Here is a 20116-nt window from a genome sequence, read left to right as displayed (position 1 = left end):
GGGGAAGGTCCTTGTCATCAATCTTCCCCTGGTCTAGGAGCTTCACAGCCCAGGGACCTCAGATCCAAATGACACGCTTCGTTCCTAGTGCTTCTTCCTTGGTAGTATGAGGCCCCCTCAACTCTGCTGGATTCTCTCTTTTATGTCTCAAAAGAGATTTACTCAAGATACCACCTAATCCTGTAGATTAAGCCTGCCTCATTAACATAACTGCCTCTAATCCTGCCTCATTAACATCATAGAGGTTAGAATTTACAACACATAGGTAATTACATCAGATCACAAAATTAAAAAAATGGAGGACAATAATACCAGCAATCATGGCCTACCCAAATTCACAGACATTTTTCTGGGATATAATTCAATCCATAACAACCTTGAACTTCATATAAAAGAAATTACATAATCATTTCTCTTTTCCTCAGCATATGCTTATTAGTCCTTTTATTGCTCAATTGTATTAGGTTGTATAAATATACCACAATTTTTATTCATTCTCCTACTGACAGACGTTTGGGTTGTTCCCAGTTTTTGTTCATGTGAATATATCTATTATGAACATTCTCAGGATTCATTCTTTGAAATGTCATTTCTCCTAGGAAATGAAAGGGCACTTATATTTAAATCTCTATGTTATTGGAGTCTCCTACATCAAGCTACATCTTCCAGCTTAGTCTTCATCGCTGGTTCTGATTGCCATATTTTTTGTTATTTTTTAATCTATTTATTGAACAAATTCTTATAAAGCAGTATGTGCTAGCCACTATTCCAAACACTTTTAAATATCAACTTAGTTAATAACCATAACTACTAATTGACATAATTAATTGTAATTTACATAGAATAAAATGAACGGATCTTAAAAATTTTCATTTTTTCAGTTGATAAATTTCATTTGTATTTGTGAAATATAACTATAAAGAATATTTATATTTCACAAATGAATAAACAGAGGCACAGACAGGTTAATTAATTTACCCCAAGGTCACAGGTCTAGCAAGTAAGAGAGTCAGGATTCAAATCCAGACCGTCTGGCTCCAGAGACAATGCTGCCTTCCCAGAGTTGTTCATATCTAGATAGGGAATACTCCCACAGGCTGTCAGATAACCTTAGAATAAATAACTAAGACCAATAGATAGGCTGCAGATATTCTTTATAATAAACCACTGGTACAAAAATTGGATAAATGTAAAATAAAATGATCTTATTTGGATAGATTGTTAAATAGAAGCAACTCACCCAAGTCAAAGATGGGGAAAAATATAGTTTAAATACCCATGATCCCAATTAATTTCTCACTAATGGTCACTGACTTATTCAGGGAGTGATCTTTCATTTTCTTCATGTATCAGTTGCCATATTTATGGGTCAAATATGTGAAAGGATGAAAGGAGTCTTATCTTCCAGTATCCTCAATATTCTAAGGCCGGCCTTCCCTTACCATAAAAAACAAAAAAAAAACCTGATCTTGGTTTTATTAACCACAATGTAATGCATTGTCATTATATTAGGTTTCTCAGGCTGTCATAACAAAATATCACACACTGGGTGGTTTAGAAGAAGAGAAATTTATGTCTCACAGTTCTGGAGGCTAGGAGTTCGAGATCAGGGTGGGAGCCATATTGCTTCCTTCTGTGGGCTCTGAGAGAGACACCGTTCCATGCCTCTCTCCTAGCTTCTGGTGGCTCCTGGAAATCCTTGGAGTTCCTTGGCTTGCAGCTACATCTGCCTTTGTCACAGGACCATCTTTCCTCTGCTTCCTGTCTGTGTATCTTCTCCTCTTTTATTAGGACCCAGTCATTCAGGATTAGGACCTACTATGCTTCAGTACGACCTCATGTTAACCTAACTCATAGCATCTTCAAAGACCCTATGTTATGGATTGCATTGTGTCCCCCCAAAATATGTGTTGTGAATCCTAACCTCTAGACCTGTTGTTATAATCCCGATTGGGAATGGGTTTTCTCTGTTAAGAGACCATTCAGTATAGGGTATGTTTTAAGCCTTTGAGATATAAAAAAACCACAGACAAGGCATAGAGAAGAAGCAGAGATGGGGGAAGAGAGATGCCCAGCCCCATGAAGGCCGCCCAGGAGCAGAAGCTCAAAATAGATAAGGACCTTCCTCCAGAGCCAACAAGAGAAGAAAGCCTTCCTCTAGAGCCAGCACCAGGAATTTAGTCCTGGTGGCACAGTGGTTAAAGCCTTCAGCTGCTAATCGAAAGGCTAGCAGTTCGAACCCACCAGCCACTCCACGGTAGAAAGATGTGGGGGTCAGCTTCCTTAATGATTTACAGCCTTGGAAATCCTATATGGAACTATACTCTGGCCTACAGGGTAGCTATAAGTCAGAAATAACTCAGCGGCAATGGATTAGCCTCCAAACTGTGAGAAAATAAAATTCTGTTTGTTAAAGCCACAGACTTGTAGTATTTCTGTTTTCCAGCACTAGATAACTAAAACAGCCTATTTTCAAATGAGGTCACATTTGCAGGTGCCAGGGGTTAGGGCTCCAACATATACTTTTGAGGGACACAATTTAATCCATACCACTCGTTTTTGTCTGTCTTTGAAGCCGTCAGCTTTGGCTGTCTCACAAGCCCACACTGCCTTTAGTGATATTACCGGTAAAGGCCAGGAGGGGGAGCTCCCGGAAGGGTGGTCTATGGAAAGCCTCGCCAGGCCAAGCTAGGAGGCCCTTACCATAAAGAAAAGAAGCTCAAATGGAACTTAAAGGAAAAGCGAGGCGTGAGAATGGTTATTCACCAAGTGAGAAAAACAAGAGAATATAAATGCTAAACTCATGCTGGAATTGGTGATCAAATGAAGACTTCTCTTGATGTTTTGTTACTTTTAGATTCTGGGCATTTGACAAAGAAATGAGAAAAACAAATTGGAAAATCTATTGTTAAAGAGTTGACTTTTTTTTTGTTCCAGGTTCGGACAGAGTCAGCTGATGTTGAGCACAACACCAGGAGAGCCAGGGCCTTATCTGCCTTGTTCACGTCACAGTACGTGCTTGAGAAATACAGCTGAATGAAGAAGAGATATTTGATGTGGTAAAGCAGAGCAGTACCGAAAAACCAAACCAAACCCGTTGCCTTCGAGTCGATTCCGACTCATAGCAGAGCAGTAGCTGCAGTTAGTTGGTAGTGTAAACTGGAGTTTGCATTATTACTGGAGGTGGAAGAGGTAGGAACTTGTTTCTTATCTTAGAAAGGATCATACAATCAGGGGTTCGCACTCTGAGGTGTTGCCTTTAAAGGGAAACTAAACAAAGCTCGGGGCCAACTCTCACAAACCCTTACAATAAGCCTGTGATATAACTATCATTCTGTTTTATTAAGTGAGAAACCAGGCTTAAAGGGATTAAGGAATTTTCCCAAGTTCACAAAGCTCATAATCAGAGGAGCTGGATTTCAAACATGAGTCTTTGAAATAGCTCGTCCGAACATTTTCTGCTGTCTTACCCTGTCTGTCCTAGGATATACACAATGCCAGCTGCTAGATGCTCCTCAGAGCAAATTCCCAGGCTTTGAAGTGGCCCTGTAGGTTCCATCATCTTCTTTCTTTTACCAGTACAACTTCAATTCATTAGAGTCATACTAAAATAAAACAAAAGATATTTTACCACTACCATTCTTATTGCTACATCTTTGGGTAAAGTCTTGCAGTTCCAGAACCATAGTTTCATAAGCCAGGAGCCATGGATTCCATCGTGAGATCAGTTTCATTTCTAAGACCTGAACTTTCTGGTATCCACCTGGTGTATCTGTTGAGTGTCATGGTCATAGGGTCTGGGCAAATAAAGTATTTCAAAATGTTTGTGGCGAAAAAAGTTCTTTTGAAGTTACAGCTATGTTTCACATCATGAAGCAAAATAAAAATAATTTATATTACATATAACATTGGTTATAAACTCTGGTGGTGGAAACGGGCATATTTTCTAATAGCAGCGGGAGTCTGACAGATTATTTAACTACATGTCTGTGATAGGATGTGAATATAGTACTCCTGGAAATTGAATGTTTATTTACACAAGCACACAGCAAAATTTCAGTGTCTGGCATGCAGTGAATCCCAATTTTAATAATTTACCTAACAAAATAATAGAAATTGTTACAACGTAACTAGTATTTGTTGAGCTTCTACCCCGTGACAATAAAGTGCTTTATATGAATTATTGCATTTAAACTTCAAAACGTGAGGTAGATACTTTTCTCATGGGAACATTTTACACACGAGGAAACTGTGGCATAGGGAGGTTAATAATTTATTCAAGATTACACAGCTAAGGTGGAGTCAGGGCATGTACTGAGTGATTTTTTTTTTCTATAACACTGAGCGAGATATTTAATATTAGAAGATGATCAGATATTTAGAATTCTTTTCTCATATTGTTTCATCTTATTAAGCTTATGAAGGAAAAACATGAGGTCAGCCCATTTTCTCTTTTCTGTAAATAACCAAACTCTTGCCAACCAGCCAACCCTATAGGCCAGAGTAGAACTGCCCCATAGGGTTTCCAAGGAGTAAACTGGTGGATTCCAACAGCGGACCTGTTAGTTAGCAGTCATACCTCTTAACCACTGCACCGCCAGGGCTCCTTTCTATAGAGAGATGGAAGAATAAACTCTTTGCCTCCTTCTTATCTGGGTGCAGTGGTCATGAAGGAAAGAAGAATTAGCCAGATACATACCCCAGGCAGCTACAGTACTCCTCATTCCCAGGTTTATATTAATAGCAGCAAATGTGAAGATGGCTAGAGGGCACACTATGACTATTATCCAGCTAGAGCAATGAACTCAGAAGAAAGGCCTGGAGATCTACTTCTGAAAACTCAGCCATTGAAAACCCAATGGAGCACAATGCTACTCTGATACACATGGGGTTGCCATGAGTTGGAATCGACTCAGTGGCAGCTGGTGGAAAAGTACAGTGAATGGTACTTTGGGGCTATTAGTGTCCTCTGGGCCCTGACGGCTAGCAGGGACAGCCAGAGGCTACGTAGTGGGCCACTGAGAAGGTGACCACCGCGGCCTCCACAGATGTTGTCAAGGGCTACTCTTTGCTCATTTTCTGTGAGATGAGAGTGGTAGAAATGGAGGTGTGGAGAGGAATACAAAGTTGACTGTGAATCATCAGGAAAAGATGAAATATGCACTATTATTGCTCTTATTATATGGAAGTGATAGATTTATAAATCTAATGAGAAAATATTGAAAAATATGAATTTTCTCTAAAATTCACAATTGGAGTTAAAAGTAGACCCAAAAGGACATAAGACAGCACAGTACCTATGTTGTCAAAGAGGCTGCAATCTTAGGATCCTAAACAGGGTCTTTCACAGATCCCAATTTTATTAGCCAGTTGGCCACATCCCAGGTGCCGTGGATTCAGCTGTGTCCCTGCAAAATATCTGTCAGCCTGGCTAGGCCATGATTCCCTGTATTGTGTGATTGCCCACCATTTTGTCATCTGGTGTGATTTTCCTGTGTGTTGTAAATCCTATCACTATGATGTTGAGATGAGTTTAGCAGCAGTTACGTAGACCCAATATACAAGATTAACTCAATCTCTTTTGAGATATAGAAGAGAGAAGTGAGCAGAGAGACAGGGGAACCTCGTACCACCAAGAAAGCAGTGCGAGGAGCAGAGGGTGTCCTTTGGATCTGAGGTTCATGTGCAGAGAAGTTCCTAGTCCAGGGGAAGATTGATGACAAGGACCTTCCTCCAGAACCAACAGAGGGAGAGAACCTTCCCCTAGAGCTGGCGTTCTGAATTTGGACTTCTAGCCTCCTAGACTGTGAGAGAATAAATTTATCTTTGTTAAAGCCGTCCACTTGTAGTATTTCTGTTATAGCAGCACTAGATGACTAAGACACCAGGATAAGTGATATATTTTACCTCTCTGAAGAACTGATTATTATTAATTTCTTAAAGTATATAAGAATTCTTATCAAATTGCCATGCTAGGAATACTTATAAGATCACTGTGACATCATTTCACCTTTAATGTGATCCTACACTTGGATCTCCAAGCTGATGTCACAGTGAAAGTTTTCTCTTTAAATATTCTTGTAGAGATTTGGTTGGCTAAAATGAGGTGGTTAGAACAAATTCTTAATCACCAAAGATTTGGGTGGGGACAGTAGGCTTCAACCAATGAAATACACAAGTGTTTAGCCAAACACTACTTATCAGTCAGCCATCTCACAAATGTTTCTGTAAACCACAGGGCGAAGGAGAGTAGGAGGACAGAGGGTAAACTAGACAGAATATTTCAGTACTAACCTACGAACAATAACCTGACAGAAATGCAGTGAGAAAAACCTGGTTTAGAATCTAGCACTTCCGCTTCAAGATGTATAATCTTGGGCCATTGACTCAGCTTCTTCAAGTCTCAGCTTCCTCATCTGTTATACTGTCAGGGATAATAACACCTACTCCGTAATTTCTTCAGAAGTATCCCAGGAAATATAAACATATCAGGACTTCAGTAAAAGTGACAGAAACTCCAATTCAAATTAGTTCAATTAATAAAAGCTATTACTTCATATTACTGCCAAATCCAGAAATGGTTAGCTTCAGGTACAGCACGATCCAGGTGCTCAAATGAAGGTGCCACGATACTGCCTTTCTTTGTACTCTCTTTGACTCTGCTTTTCTTTGCATTGGCTGAATAAGAAGGCAGAATATTTGCTTAGGGGCAATGACAGCTCCTAGCATCTACAGGCTTAGATCTTGTTCTCTTAGCATCCGCTACAGAATAAGAGCTTCTTTCCCAAAACTACAGGGGAAGTCCTAGAAATACCTTATTGGCCCGGTTGAGTGAAGTGTCCTTCTCTGGAGCCGGGAGGTCAACTAGAGGGTCTGAGAATGGAGAAGGGTTATTTGCTATAGAAATGCTGAGTTTTCATAGCTAAAATATCTAAAACAGTGCTCAGCGTGTGGTATTTTACAAATATGTATTAATAATGAAAATAGAGTTTATTTTTTACCATCAAATATGTAGAGCTACCAGCTTTCAGTCAAGACGTTCTGGACTGCACATTTGTGACTACAAAGAGCCTGTTCAAGGCAACCCCTAGTCAGGGCTGATCACAATGTGATGCTCCACGCGACTTAGCTCTTAGGACAAAGGATATTCTGAGTTTTTAGAGAAGCTCTTTGATTTTCCCCCAGAGGGCCTGGATAAAATCTAAGTTGATGACAACTCCGTGGATAAATATCTTCCTTATTTTTATGGACAGTTGTAATCCTGGCAGAAACCACCCTCTTGTTCAGTTATACTGGAAGTATCGCTAGAGGGCCAAGGGCACGAGTTTACTCGCAGGAAGGAGTCAGAACAGAAGAGCTACCCTGGCAGTGTGCTGGGAGACCCGGGACTCGGCGCGCTTCATCTCAGCGGGCGGCGGCGCAGGCGGCACAGCGGACGGCGGGGGGTGGGGGGGGCACAGCGCATCCGGTAGGCGGTGCAGCGCACCTGGCCGGCGGCACGGCGCACCTGGCCGGCGGCACGGCGCACCTGGCCGGCGGCACGGCGCAACTAGCAGGCGGCACACCGTACCGGGCGGGCCGCAGCGCCGGGAAGGCGGCGCAGTCCACCGGGGTGGGGGGGGGCGGCACAGCGCACCTGGCCGGCGGCACACCGCACCTGGCCGGCGGCACAGCGCACCTGGCCGGCGGCACAGCGCACCTGGCCGGCGGCACACCGCACCTGGCCGGCGGCACACCGCACCTGGCCGGCGGCACGGCGCAACCAGCAGGCGGCACACCGTACCGGGCGGGCCGCAGCGCCGGGAAGGCGGCGCAGTCCACCGGGGTGGGGGGGGGGCGGCACAGCGCACCGGGGCAGGTGCCTTAGCAGCCGCAGAAGCAGCAGGGGCAGCCCGCCGTCCCAGCCTTGCGCTGGTGCTGCCACCCTCGCCACCTCTGCGCTTCCTCTTCAGTAGCACCAAGGCTGAGCAGCTGACTCAAGAAGACTGCTGAATTCAAGGACACTTTCTCCCTTTTTTTTTTTTTTTTCTCCTTATTCGATAAAGATACTGAGGGCACCGTCACAACAAAGGAACTTGGAACTGTCATGAGGTCACTGTGTCAGACTCCAGCAGAAGCTGAATTACAAGGTGTGATCAACGAAGTGGACGCTGATGGTAATGGCTCCATTGACTTGCCAGAAGTTTTGACTGTGCTGACTAGAAACATGAAAGACACAGTGAGAAAGAAATCCGTGAGGCATTCGGCGTCTTTGACAAGGACAGTCATGGTTACATCAGTGTGGCAGAGCTAGGACACGTCGTGACAGACAGGAGAAAAACTAACAGACGAAGTAGATGAAATGACAGAGAAGCAAGTCAACTAGGAAGAATTCGTACAGATGGTGACTGCAAAATGAAGACCTACTTTAACTCCTCCCCCCTTTCACCCACAGAAGAATCAAATTGAATCCTTTACTTACTTCTCATCAAAAAAAAAAAAATTCATTTCTTCATTCTGTTTCTGTACAGCAAAACTGAATGCCAAAAGTACCTTCTGTCCACATGCAAACAAATCCTGCCTGTATTGGTCGATGGCCGTGCCCCTAAAGATCAAGCTATACCTCAGTTTTACAATATAAATGCTCGTACTATTCCTTAATGATAAGGAGGCATTTAGTGGGCTCCTCGGAGTTCCATTTGCTAAGGATTAATACACTGTTTAGGGTGGCCAATTTTTCATGCCTGCAGCTCGACGACTGAGCACAGTCAGGCATTTGTATTAAAAATGAAAGAACAAATTCAAAACCTGTTCAAATGGGTCCTAGTTCAATTTGTTAGTGTAAATTTTCATAGCTGGTTTACCGAAAACAAACGTACGTGACATTGGTTTACCTCAGGATGATATGCAGAGAGACGGGTGAGGGATGACCTGGTGAGATGTAGCCCCACTGGTAGGACGGTCCTCTTGTACTCCCACCTGCTCGCTGGGACCCATGGCGATGGTGACACTCCCTGGTGGCATGCCTGCCTGTGTATGCTGGTTTAACATCTGCATTGTGCTAGAGTGACACGGGGGTCAGTCTGTCACCGTCCACACAAATTTTTAAAAAGAAACTTTTACCAAGGGAGCACCTTTGGACTCTGTTTTAAAAATCTTCCGAACCTGGCTTGGAGTTGGGAGGGTAGGCTGTGGCTGTGAACTTCACACAGCCATCCACATTGCTGTTCAAGAAACTACAATTTACATCCATTCCGAGTTGTAAATGCTGGTCTTTTTTTTTCCCCAATAAAAAACCATTAAAGAAAAAAAAAGGAAGAGCTCTCACCCAAACCTCCCCCAACCAAACCAAAACAAAACCAATTGTAACTGTGATCTCTCCGAGAGCTTAAACTTCATCAATAATTAAGGCCATTTTGTAGGTACCTCGAGTTCTGCTGTGAACATGTCAGCTGTTTCAGAAGCATTACATCATAATGTCCGAACCTGCACGCGGAGTTACAACACCGTGTGTGGGTTCACCTTGGCGAGGTATCTGTTTCCACGAATGCAGCTTTCGGGTACGTGAAATAGCTTATGATTCAGCAGCGTCTATTGAATGGAGATAAGGCTAAATTCAGTCATTAACTCCCTTTAACTATTTCAACTTTAAGTGTAAACATTTTTACTTTTATTTCAAATTCCTATGTATTCTAAACATCTAAGACCCTAGTGTATTTGAATCATATGAGGGCATTATTTGTCTTTATTTTTTCTCATGAAATTTTACTCACCAAAAAATGAGGGTTATATCTTCAATGGTGTTTTATAAAAGTATAACACTGAGTCATTCCATTACCAGCAACAACTTGTGCAACTTTTTCCCTTTCATCTTTCAGCCTCCACTGGCCTTCAGGTTTATGTACAGATGAACGATTTCTCTCAGTTTCCATTCACTATATACAAGTCACCTTCGACAACCCTGTTTTGGAGCTGGGAAGATGCCTGTTGTACATTAGTGACCTTGCTGTTTGAATTATGTCCCTGTAGTTTTGTAGAATATTAGGAATGCAAAAGTCAGTGGACCCTTTAGATTTCTACCAGGGAACAAGGAATCGTATTTCTTTAAAAAAAAGGAAATAGTAATTTCAATGGGGTCACTGTATTTCCTCTACATTAAAATATTTATGCTAAGCTTTATCAATTGGAAAGCACTAGAAACAAACCATTTTTATTATGTCCCACCGACAGTTTCAGTCTAATAGCTGGGATCAATATAGTAGCTACATCAAAACAGGTTAGTCCCATAATCTCTGGTAATGAGATTATCACTTTATGAAAATTTAAGGGTGAACCTGGTCACATTGGAAAGTGCAATCTCTTCCTCATTATATTGACCATCTGAGGGACATGAAACTAAGCTCCCAAACCTTGCTTATTTTGTGTGTACCTCATGTCACAGGGCCCCTCACATCACAACCAAAATGCCAATGCATTTGATGCCAGTGGGTAGCCTGTGGAAGATCTCTCCTCTAATGCCTGTGGTGGTGAGGAGCAGACGGCACCTAGAATGGTGACAACAGGAGGACACCAAGGAGCTTTCTTTCTCTGGAATTTGATTAAGGATCATTCCTGTAACACTGATGTCCTTCTTTCCACTCCAATTATTAAAATACTGAGTTGAGGGTCACCAGTGAACTCCTTCTGGCTGGACCCAATAACCTTTTTATATCCTCATCATTTTTATTCTTAGTCAGTCATTTGACACTATTTTTCACTCCCAAAGTTTGCAATGTACTAATTCTCTCAGCAACCCTATCCTTGTTCTCCTTTGGCCTTCTGTTTCGTCTCCGTGGTTTTATGGAAATGTCTCACCAACACTTGGCTTAGAATAGTCTGGACGCATCAGCCAGGTCATTCTTGTCCACTTACTGAGCACACACAAGGTTCCATCTCATTAAACCATCACAGCATGCCTGCCCTACTAGTTTAGGTACCTGATTAAATATGATCTTACACTGACCTCATTGTGTGTGTCTATGTGTGTGGCAATCTGACTGTGCGTCTCAGTCTCTGTTTGAATGAGTCATATTTGCTCAATCAGATTGTAAACTCTTAAAAATATAAAATATGAGTGACAACCTGAGCATGAATTTTAGAGTCAGAACTGTGTCTAAATAAAACCCGTTGCCATGGAGTCCATTCCAACTCATGGCAACCCTATAGGATAGAGCAGAACTGCCCCATAGGATTTCCAAGAAGCAGCTGGTAGGTTTGAACTGCCGACCTTTTCATTAGCAGCCGTAGCTCTTAACCACTGCACCACCAGGGCTCCGTGTTCAAATAAAAAAAACATTGCCATTGAGTCGATTCCAACTCTTAGTGACCTTACAGGACAAGCAGAACTGCCCCATAGGGTTTCCAAGGAAGCAACTGGTGAATTTGGTTAGCAGCCAAGTTCTTAACCATTGAGCCACCAGGACTCCAGAGAGTAGCTCATAATTAACTTTGATAGGTCACTAAAGCTCTCTGAGTCCAAGTTTCCTCATCTTTAAAATGTAAATAATAATACCTACTTCCCTGAGTTGGAATAAAATAGTAAATGAGAAGAGTTATGTGAAGCATATGTTAGTACCTCAGTAAGTGATTTTTCCCTATTTTTAAAAAATTGTGGTAAATATATATATAACAAAGCATTTGTCATTTCAACAGTCCTCACATGTACCATTCAGTGACACTGTTTATCATTTTGTTCAACCATCACCATTATCCATTTCCAAGTTTTTCCATCGCCCTTCACAGAAGCTCAGGGTCCCCTAAGCAATGACTCTCCCTGCCGCCCTCCCTCTTCCCCACCCCTGGTAACCACGAATAAACTTGGCTGTCTACACAATTGCCTATTCTAGATAGCTCTCGTATTTGTCTTTTTGTGACGAACTTATCTAACTCAGCATAATGTTTCCAAGGTTCATCCATATTTTAGCATGTACCAGAACTTCATTGTATATACGCACAACATTTTGTTTATCCATTCGTATGTTGGTGGGCATTTAGGTTGTTCCCATCTTCTGATTATCGTGAACAGTGCTGCAATAAACATTGGGGTCCAAGTGTTTGTTTGTGTTCCTGTTTTCAATTCCTCTGGGTATATACCTTGAAGTGAAATTGCTGAATCATATGGTAATTTAACTTTTTGAAGAACCTCCAGTTTTCTACAGTAGCTGTACCATTTTCCAATCCCACCAGCAATGCATGAGGGTTCCTATTTCTCCAGATCCTCACCACCTTGCCAACACCTGTTGTTTCTGATTTTTTTTTTTTTTTTTTTAATCATAGCTTCTTAGTGGGCATGGAGTGATAGCTCATTGTGGTTTTGATTCGAGTTTACCTCATGACTCACGATGTCGAGCATCTCTTCAGGTGTTCATTGACCTTTGTGTTTTTTCTTTGGTAAAATGTGTAAGTCCTTTGCCCATTTTGTGATTGGATTGTTTGTTTTTTGTTGTTAAGTTGTTCTTTATATATTCTGGATATTAAACCCTCATCAGATATATTGTTATGGATTGAATTGTGCCCCCTCAAATATGTGTTGGAATCCAAACCCCTATGCCTATGGGTGTAATCCCATTTGGGAATAGGGTTTTCTTTGTTATGTTAATGGTCCATATTAGTATAGAGTGTCTTAAACCTAATCACTTCTGAGTTATAAAAAGAGCAAATAGACACAAAGATAGGCAAACACAGACAGGGAGAACATAGACCAATAGATACTAAGTGAAAATTGCCAAGGAACCAATGAATGTCAGGGCTACAGAAGCTGATACCAAGGTCTTTCCCCAGAGCCTTCCCCTACACCAGGTGCCCTGAATTCAGACTTCTAGCTTCCTAAACTGTGAGAAGATAAATTGCTGTTCTTTAAAGCCACCCACTTGGGGTATTCCCGCTAAAGCAGCACTGAGAACCGAAGACATATAAGGGTTCCCCAAAATTTTCTTCCAATCTGTAGGTTGTCTCATCACACTTTGTTGATAAAGTCTTTTGATGAACAAAAACATTACTGAAAGAAATTAAAGTTGATCTAAGTAAATAGGACATCTGTGCTCGTGGATTGGAAGAATTAGTATTTTTAAGATGTTAATACTACTGAAAGCGATCTATAGAGTCAACACAATACCCAGCAAAATTCCAACAGCCTTCTTTGCAGAAATGAAGAAACCAATCCTCAAATTTATATGAAACTTCAAAGGGCCCCAAACAGGCAAAGCAATAGACAAAAGGGACCTAATCAAAATTAAACACTTTTGTTTGTCTTTCTTCTGTTTTTAACTTCTTTCACATAACCCATCATAGTAACACAGCATTGAGTTCAGTTACAATTACTGTATTTTGGTCTGATCACCCTGTACCTCTTCCTCTCAACGTGGTAAATTACTACTCAACATTTTATATTTTTAAAGAAAATGCCAATGCCAGGAAAATAGGTGCACAGTACTTTACATGTGTCTTTTAAATATTTTGGAGGGTTTATAATGTGAAAAAGGAGCCCTGGTGGCACAGTGGTTAAAGCACTTGGCTGCTAGCCCAAAGGTCAGAGGTTCGAAGCCACCAGCCACTCTACGGGAGAAAGGTGTGGCAGTCTGCTGCCCTAAAGATTAAGAAGTCTTGGAAACCCTATTGGGCACCTCTACTCTGTTCTCTAAGGAAGTTAAGAGTTGGAATCAACTCGACGGCAGAGGGTTTGGTTTTTGGTGTAATGTGAAAAATGCAGCATCTACTTTATAGTTGATGCAGTCATTCGCTTGGAGTTATTTTATTTAGCTTTAATTTTCATTTAGGGAGAAACAGAATTAGAGATGAAAATGATGAAAGTTGCTGGGGGAGAGTATACCAACCCAGAAAAAAGAGACAGGAATCAAGGAGCACATAAAAATAACACCTGACCTATCTTGATGTAAACTCCTACATATTTTTTCTACTAGTAAAACCACAGAGGTTTAAAGTTAAATGCTGAATGATGGTAGCCTTAATGAAATAAAAGTGTTCCTCAACCCAAAAGAATCCAGGTTCCTGCTGAGCTGACGTGGAGATAAGTATTTATAATAGCACTTACTGGTAGAGAGGAAGGAGTGAAACCTGAGATAGACACACTGACGTGACAAGGGCTGGTTTTATTTCTCCACGGATGTGGAGGTGGCTATAGTGACTCAGGGCATTAGGACGGTCCAGCTGTCCACAGGCAGACTTCCAAGTGCCGTCACTCACCATCGTGCCAGAGGGGAGACTGCTTGGAGGGGAACCTCGGGCAAGTACTTAAATGATACGGTCTCACCTCTAGTGCAAGACAGGAACGTTTAGTTAGCACGTGTATTTTCAGTAATTAACTTGGAAGTTAATTTTCACTGATTGCTAAAGTATGCCTGAAATGCCACACTGGGTCTGCTTTGAGGGCAGCTCCATCAAGTTTTTTTTTGCCTCTGATAATGATAAAAAACCGAAAGCAAACACACTGTCACAGAGTCAATTCCAACTCCCGGCGACCCCACGTATTACAGGGTAGAATTGCTCCATGGGGTTTTCTCGGCCGTAGTCTTTACGGAAGGAGATTGCCAGGAGGCTCTTCCGTGGTGCTGCCAGGTGGGTTCGCACTGACAGCCTTTAGGTTAGTAGTTGATCGAAAACCATTTGCCCCACCCAGGGGACCTGATAGATACCAAGGGCTATTTTCAGAAAGAGCTTGGTAATTTCTTTCTAATATATTGACGTAATTTATTTTTCTGGGAGCTACTCCGTCAATGGGGAAGGTAGAAGCCTGCTTTAGTTGACATACTGATTTTACAACAATATCTCACTCGTCTCAGGAATGTTTCATGGTAATCAGTCCAGGGAATAATGTACACAGCAAAAAATGCATACCCTGAGGCAGATAACCATTCTGTGCTTTCAGATATGACCAGTCACTAATACGATTCTTTATTCCAAGAAGAGCCATTTTGATTTTCTTATGAGATACTTTAGTTCTTAAACATATCTTTATTTTTTGTTATTTTGAAAACTTTTTCAGAAGAATTGGGAAGCAGTATAACAACTAACAAGGAGCCCTTGAGGCACAGCGGTTAAAGCGCTCGGTTGCTACCCAAAAGGTCAGAGGTTTGACCCACCAGCTGCTGTGCGGGGGTGGGGGGGGAAGATGTGGCAGTTTACTTATGTAAAGATCATAGCCTGGGGAACCCTGTGGGACAGTTCTACCCTATTCCATGGGGGTCACTATGAGTTGGAATTGACTTGATGGCAAAGGGTTTGTTTTTCTTTCCTTCCTTTTTTTTTTTTTTTTTAAATAACACTTAACTGCCCCAAACCCAGTCATCAGGTAAACATATAGATAAGCTCCCTGTGTGATGTGCGATTTCATGTTTTGGCTTAAGTGCTCTAATGTTGCTGTTCTACAATATTTTTCTTAATAATTTACTCTATTTGTCTTTTATAATCTAGCTAACCAAAGCTCACCAATATAGGCAGTTGCATTTTATTCATGAAATAAATCAGATTGGGGTTAACAAAGATGATAGGCCTAAAAAGTATATTGTTTTGTTTGGTTTTGGACAGTCTGGATGGAACACTTGTGTTGACTTAATAATTCTTTGTCATATGCTGCTTCCTCTAGGAAGCCTTTTCCAACTCTTCCCCACCAGGATTAAGTTCTTCATCTTTGTGCTCCCTTGCCACCCTGTCCTTGTCTGTATTATATTTACCTGATTCCTTGTCCATTTCCTTCTCTTGACTGTGAAATCCCTGTGACAGGGACTATTAAATTATCTTGGCATCCCCAGCATCTTGAAAAGATAGCTGACATGTAATAAGTGCTTAAAAAGTGCTAACTGGCTGAATAAACTGCCTAAAATTGTTACTTTATGATTTTCCAGTCTACCCACGTGTAGACAAAATAATTTGTTTTGGACAACAGTGAAAGCCGCATAATTGGCTAATTTCATGAGTAGTCATTAAGATCATCAAGCCCGTTGACTATTTAGTCATCTAGCTCATGGCCCACAGATAGTACCATTTTAAAGACATGAGCGGACTGATTTAATTTTATCTCAATGTTATGAATATCATTGGCATTAACAACAGGAACCCCATGTACAAAATTTTCAAATTATTCTTGATAATTAAATACCCAAAAGCGAAATACTTTCAATATAAATTTCAATATCCAGATTTTGAAATCCAGAGCAAAGAGGTGGGGTGTCATTTTATATTGAGAATGGAAAGTTGAGTCTTGTGAATGGGCCACGTGATACAATTGCTCCCATGGAATATTGTCAGACCAATAGGCGTTTGCAAAGAACTTTTGCGGACTGTATAAATATTTTGAGCTGCAGGCATCATTACCAGCTGATACTTGCTTCCCTCAGGACAGCTGTTCAGGAGCACCCGGACGGTAGCCAGGCACATTGGAGACTTGGATCTGACTGAAGACCGCCACAGATTCCTGTGCAGCAATGTCGGTGTTAGAAGAAAACCGGCCATTTGCTCAACAGCTATCCAACGTCTACTTCACCATACTTTCACTTTTCTGTTTTAAACTTTTTGTGAAAATCAGTCTTGCCATCCTTAGCCATTTCTACATTGTGAAAGGCAACCGCAAGGAAGCGGCCAGGATAGCAGCTGAGTTTTATGGAGTAACCCAAGGACAAGGTATGTTTGTGATAATGCTCTCTTGTTTCACGTTGAATTTAACTCCCGTTTGATCCAGAGTTCACGAAAACGTAGCATCTTTTCTTTATGGATTGCTTCAGAGTGGATAATTTGTAATCTCCTCCTTGCAGAAATTATTTGTCAGCTCACTTCATGGATTCATGAAAAAGAAAATGACTTTGCTGGGTAAATGTTTGGGTTGATAAAATAAAGATCAAGGTGTTATTGCAAAAGAGGTTAATGGAAACACACTACTAAATACATATTTTTCTATAAATAAGCATTAAAAACTTTGGACATTTCATTGAATGTCAAGCTGTAGTTTTAGACGTTAATAACTGATAGCAGTTCAATTATTCTTTAACATCTAAGTGATTTTTTAATTTAAGGATTATTGAATGATCATTATTTTATTTAATGATTATTAAAAATAGAATTTGAAGATTTTACTTGTTTTTATTTTACTAAGATTAACCATTTGATTGTAAAATAAACCTTGATATGTCAAAAATTAAGATTTATGATGTTTTCTTGATATAATTGTTATTCAATTGGTCAAAAATTGATTTTAAGAGGATGGGAACATGAATCAACAAACTCTACAAGTGGGCAGTCAGTTTCATTCGTGTTCTGTAGAAAAAATTGGCATGTCAGATCAGACAAGAAACAATCATTTTAACCACAGACTGTAAAGATTATAAAACCATTTATGTTGTATTAGACCAATAATCTGTGCCATAGAAATGATTCATATGATGGACTTCAAGAACGTTTTACTTCTTACTGTCTTTTGATTAACTTCTGGTTTAAAAATTAGCAGGCATGGGCACACATTTTGGAGCCCCAAATACTTTGAAAGTAACTTAAATTTTTAAGAATCAAAATTCAAGATCACACAATTAGAAAATATAGATTAAAAAAGTAGAAAGGATGCTTTCTTAAAATCTATTTTTTAAATATTTTTTTCAGTTTCTGGCATAATTCATTTTAAATTCAAGGTTACTTTGGAGGTATATGGAGCGTTGAGTGAAAGTGAAAATCTCTCTTGATGTGTGAGGTAGATGATGAGTATATTCTTCCTAAGGAAAATTGTTTGTACGCAAAGTGAGGAATTTATTTACTCACTCAAGGTGAGGGAAATCTAAACGTCAGTGTGGAAGTCTCCCAGCGAGGGTGAGAGCTAGAGGGACAGGCGGTGTGGGACTCTCCCGGCGAGGGTGAGAGCTAGAGGGACAGGCGGTGTGGGACTCTTCCAGTGAGGGTGAGAGCTAGAGGAACAGGCGGTGTGGAAGTCTCCCAGCAAGGGTGAGAGCTAGAGGGACAGGCCGTGTGGGACTCTCCCAGCGAGGGTGAGAGCTAGAGGGACAGGCGGTGTGGAAGTCTCCCAACGAGGGTGAGAGCTAGAGGGACAGGCGGTGTGGGACTCTCATAGCGAGGGTGAGAGCTAGAGGGACAGGCGGTGTGGGACTCTCCCAGCAAGGGTGAGAGCTAGAGGGACAGGCAGTGTGGGACTCTCCCAGTGAGGGTGAGAGCTAGAGGGACAGGCGGTGTGGGGCTCTCCCAGCGAGGGTGAGAGCTAGAGGGACAGGCGGTGTGGGACTCTCACAGCGAGGGTGAGAGCTAGAGGGACAGGCGGTGTGGGACTCTCCCAGCGAGGGTGAGAGCTAGAGGGACAGGCGGTGTGGGGCTCTCCCAGCGAGGGTGAGAGCTAGAGGGACAGGCGGTGTGGAAGTCTCCCAGCGAGGGTGAGAGCTAGAGGGACAGGCGGTGTGGGACTCTCCCAGTGAGGGTGAGAGCTAGAGGGACAGGCGGTGTGGGACTCTCCCAGTGAGGGTGAGAGCTAGAGGGACAGGCGGTGTGGGACTCTCCCAGTGAAGGTGAGAGCTAGAGGGACAGGCGGTGTGGGACTCTCCCAGTGAAGGTGAGAGCTAGAGGGACAGGCGGTGTGGGACTCTCCCAGTGAGGGTGAGAGCTAGAGGGACAGGCGGTGTTTAATTCTTCACCCACTTGCTCTGCTTAGGAACAGGTACAGCTGTATTTAAATGTGGCATACCGTTGTTGTTGTTGCTCTTGCTCGTTGCCTTAGAGTTGGCAGTGTCGTGTGACAGCCTTGTGTGTCACAGAACGAAACACTGAAACGTTGTGCCATCCTATGCCATCCCCACAACTGTTGGAATGTTTGAGCCCACTGTCGCAGCCACTGTGTCAATCCATCTCATGGAAGGTTTCCCTCATGTTCACTGACCCTCTGCTTTACCAAAAATGGTGTCCTTTTCTGGAGGTTGGTCTTTTCTGATGATATTCCACTAAGTGATCCAGTTGAAAATAAAAAATTCGGTTGGTAAATGGAATGTTTTGTTTATAAAAGAGCAAACATAGGGATGTTAGATTTTTAAAACAAAAGCTGTATTTCTAGATATAAAACCCAACAGGTTATATGATAATAGATGATAAAACTTACTCTCCTGAGCAGCTTTGGCTCGTTACCGCTCAGGCAAATCTTGTCTACGTATTATGAGAACTGCCTTACATAAAAATGTAAAATGTTGGCTAAAAAGAAGGAAACACTTTCTGCAGATTAACGGAGGTTTTAGGGGATGTTACTGAAGTTCCTTTTTGTACCCGTTTACAAATAGAAAGAAATACCTGTCCTCCCTTTAAACTGATGCTGGTGTGCTTCTGCTGGGAAGCCACAGGAATATGGGAAATGGTCTCCACTTTCCCATCTGCTCTTAGCATTCTGTCTCAAGCTGTATTAGAACTCTAGGATTTGATCTCAATAAAAGAAAAAAGAAATCAACACTCACTATTAGAAAACATTTTTACATTTTTCCTGGGAATATAAAATGGGAACATATTTTAAACTTGATCTTGTGTTGTTTTCACTGTTAGATCAATTTAACAAAATTTTCCTTCCAGTATCTTGAATTAATCTATACATTAAACAATATATTATTATATTTTTTATTTAGTGTAAACATAATCAGTATTCAATTTTATTATCATTAGGAAAAAGTCGTGTACCTTGAAAATTCTTTCTTGATCTCCTACCTATAAGAATTAATTTTTCCTTGACCTGGAAATTATTACTTTCTCCTTTTTAACATAGCTTTTTCTTTCTTTTCTTTTTGTCCCCTGTAATTAAACTGGAGCCCTGGTGGAACAGTAGTTAAGAGCTCGACTGCTAACCAAAAGGTTGGCAGTTCGAATCCACCAGTCTCTCCTTGGAAACTCTAAGGGGCAGTTCAATTCTGTCCTATGGGGTTGTTATGAGTCGGAATCAACTCAGTGGCAGTGGGTGGTATATAATTAAACTATTTTTTATTTTGTTTGTATCTGTATAATTAATTAATCAGACTTTATTATCTTTGTTGAACCCAGCAATTTCTTCCTTCCTAGGGAAGATTATCACCTCTATGCCTCTTTGAATTAGGTTTCTCATTCCTGCTTTCAAATCTTAGCC

The 20116-nt window shown here is 41.4% G+C and overlaps 1 protein-coding gene across 1 annotated transcript in view; it reads left to right on the top strand.

Moving 5' to 3' along the window:
* The first annotated feature begins 16379 nt into the window (after positions 1 to 16379).
* The window catches only part of ASB5 (ankyrin repeat and SOCS box containing 5), a 48948-nt gene continuing 45211 nt past the window's right edge, over positions 16380 to 20116 (top strand). The window contains exon 1 of the mRNA XM_049864231.1: positions 16380 to 16653. Coding sequence (XP_049720188.1) covers positions 16458 to 16653 — 196 coding nt within the window. The 5' untranslated portion in view covers positions 16380 to 16457. The remainder of the gene's footprint in view (positions 16654 to 20116) is intronic.

Source organism: Elephas maximus, chromosome 21, assembly GCF_024166365.1.
Source record: "Elephas maximus indicus isolate mEleMax1 chromosome 21, mEleMax1 primary haplotype, whole genome shotgun sequence".
NCBI classification, from domain to species: Eukaryota; Metazoa; Chordata; class Mammalia; order Proboscidea; family Elephantidae; genus Elephas; species Elephas maximus.
This window is presented reverse-complemented; position numbering and strand designations above follow the sequence as displayed.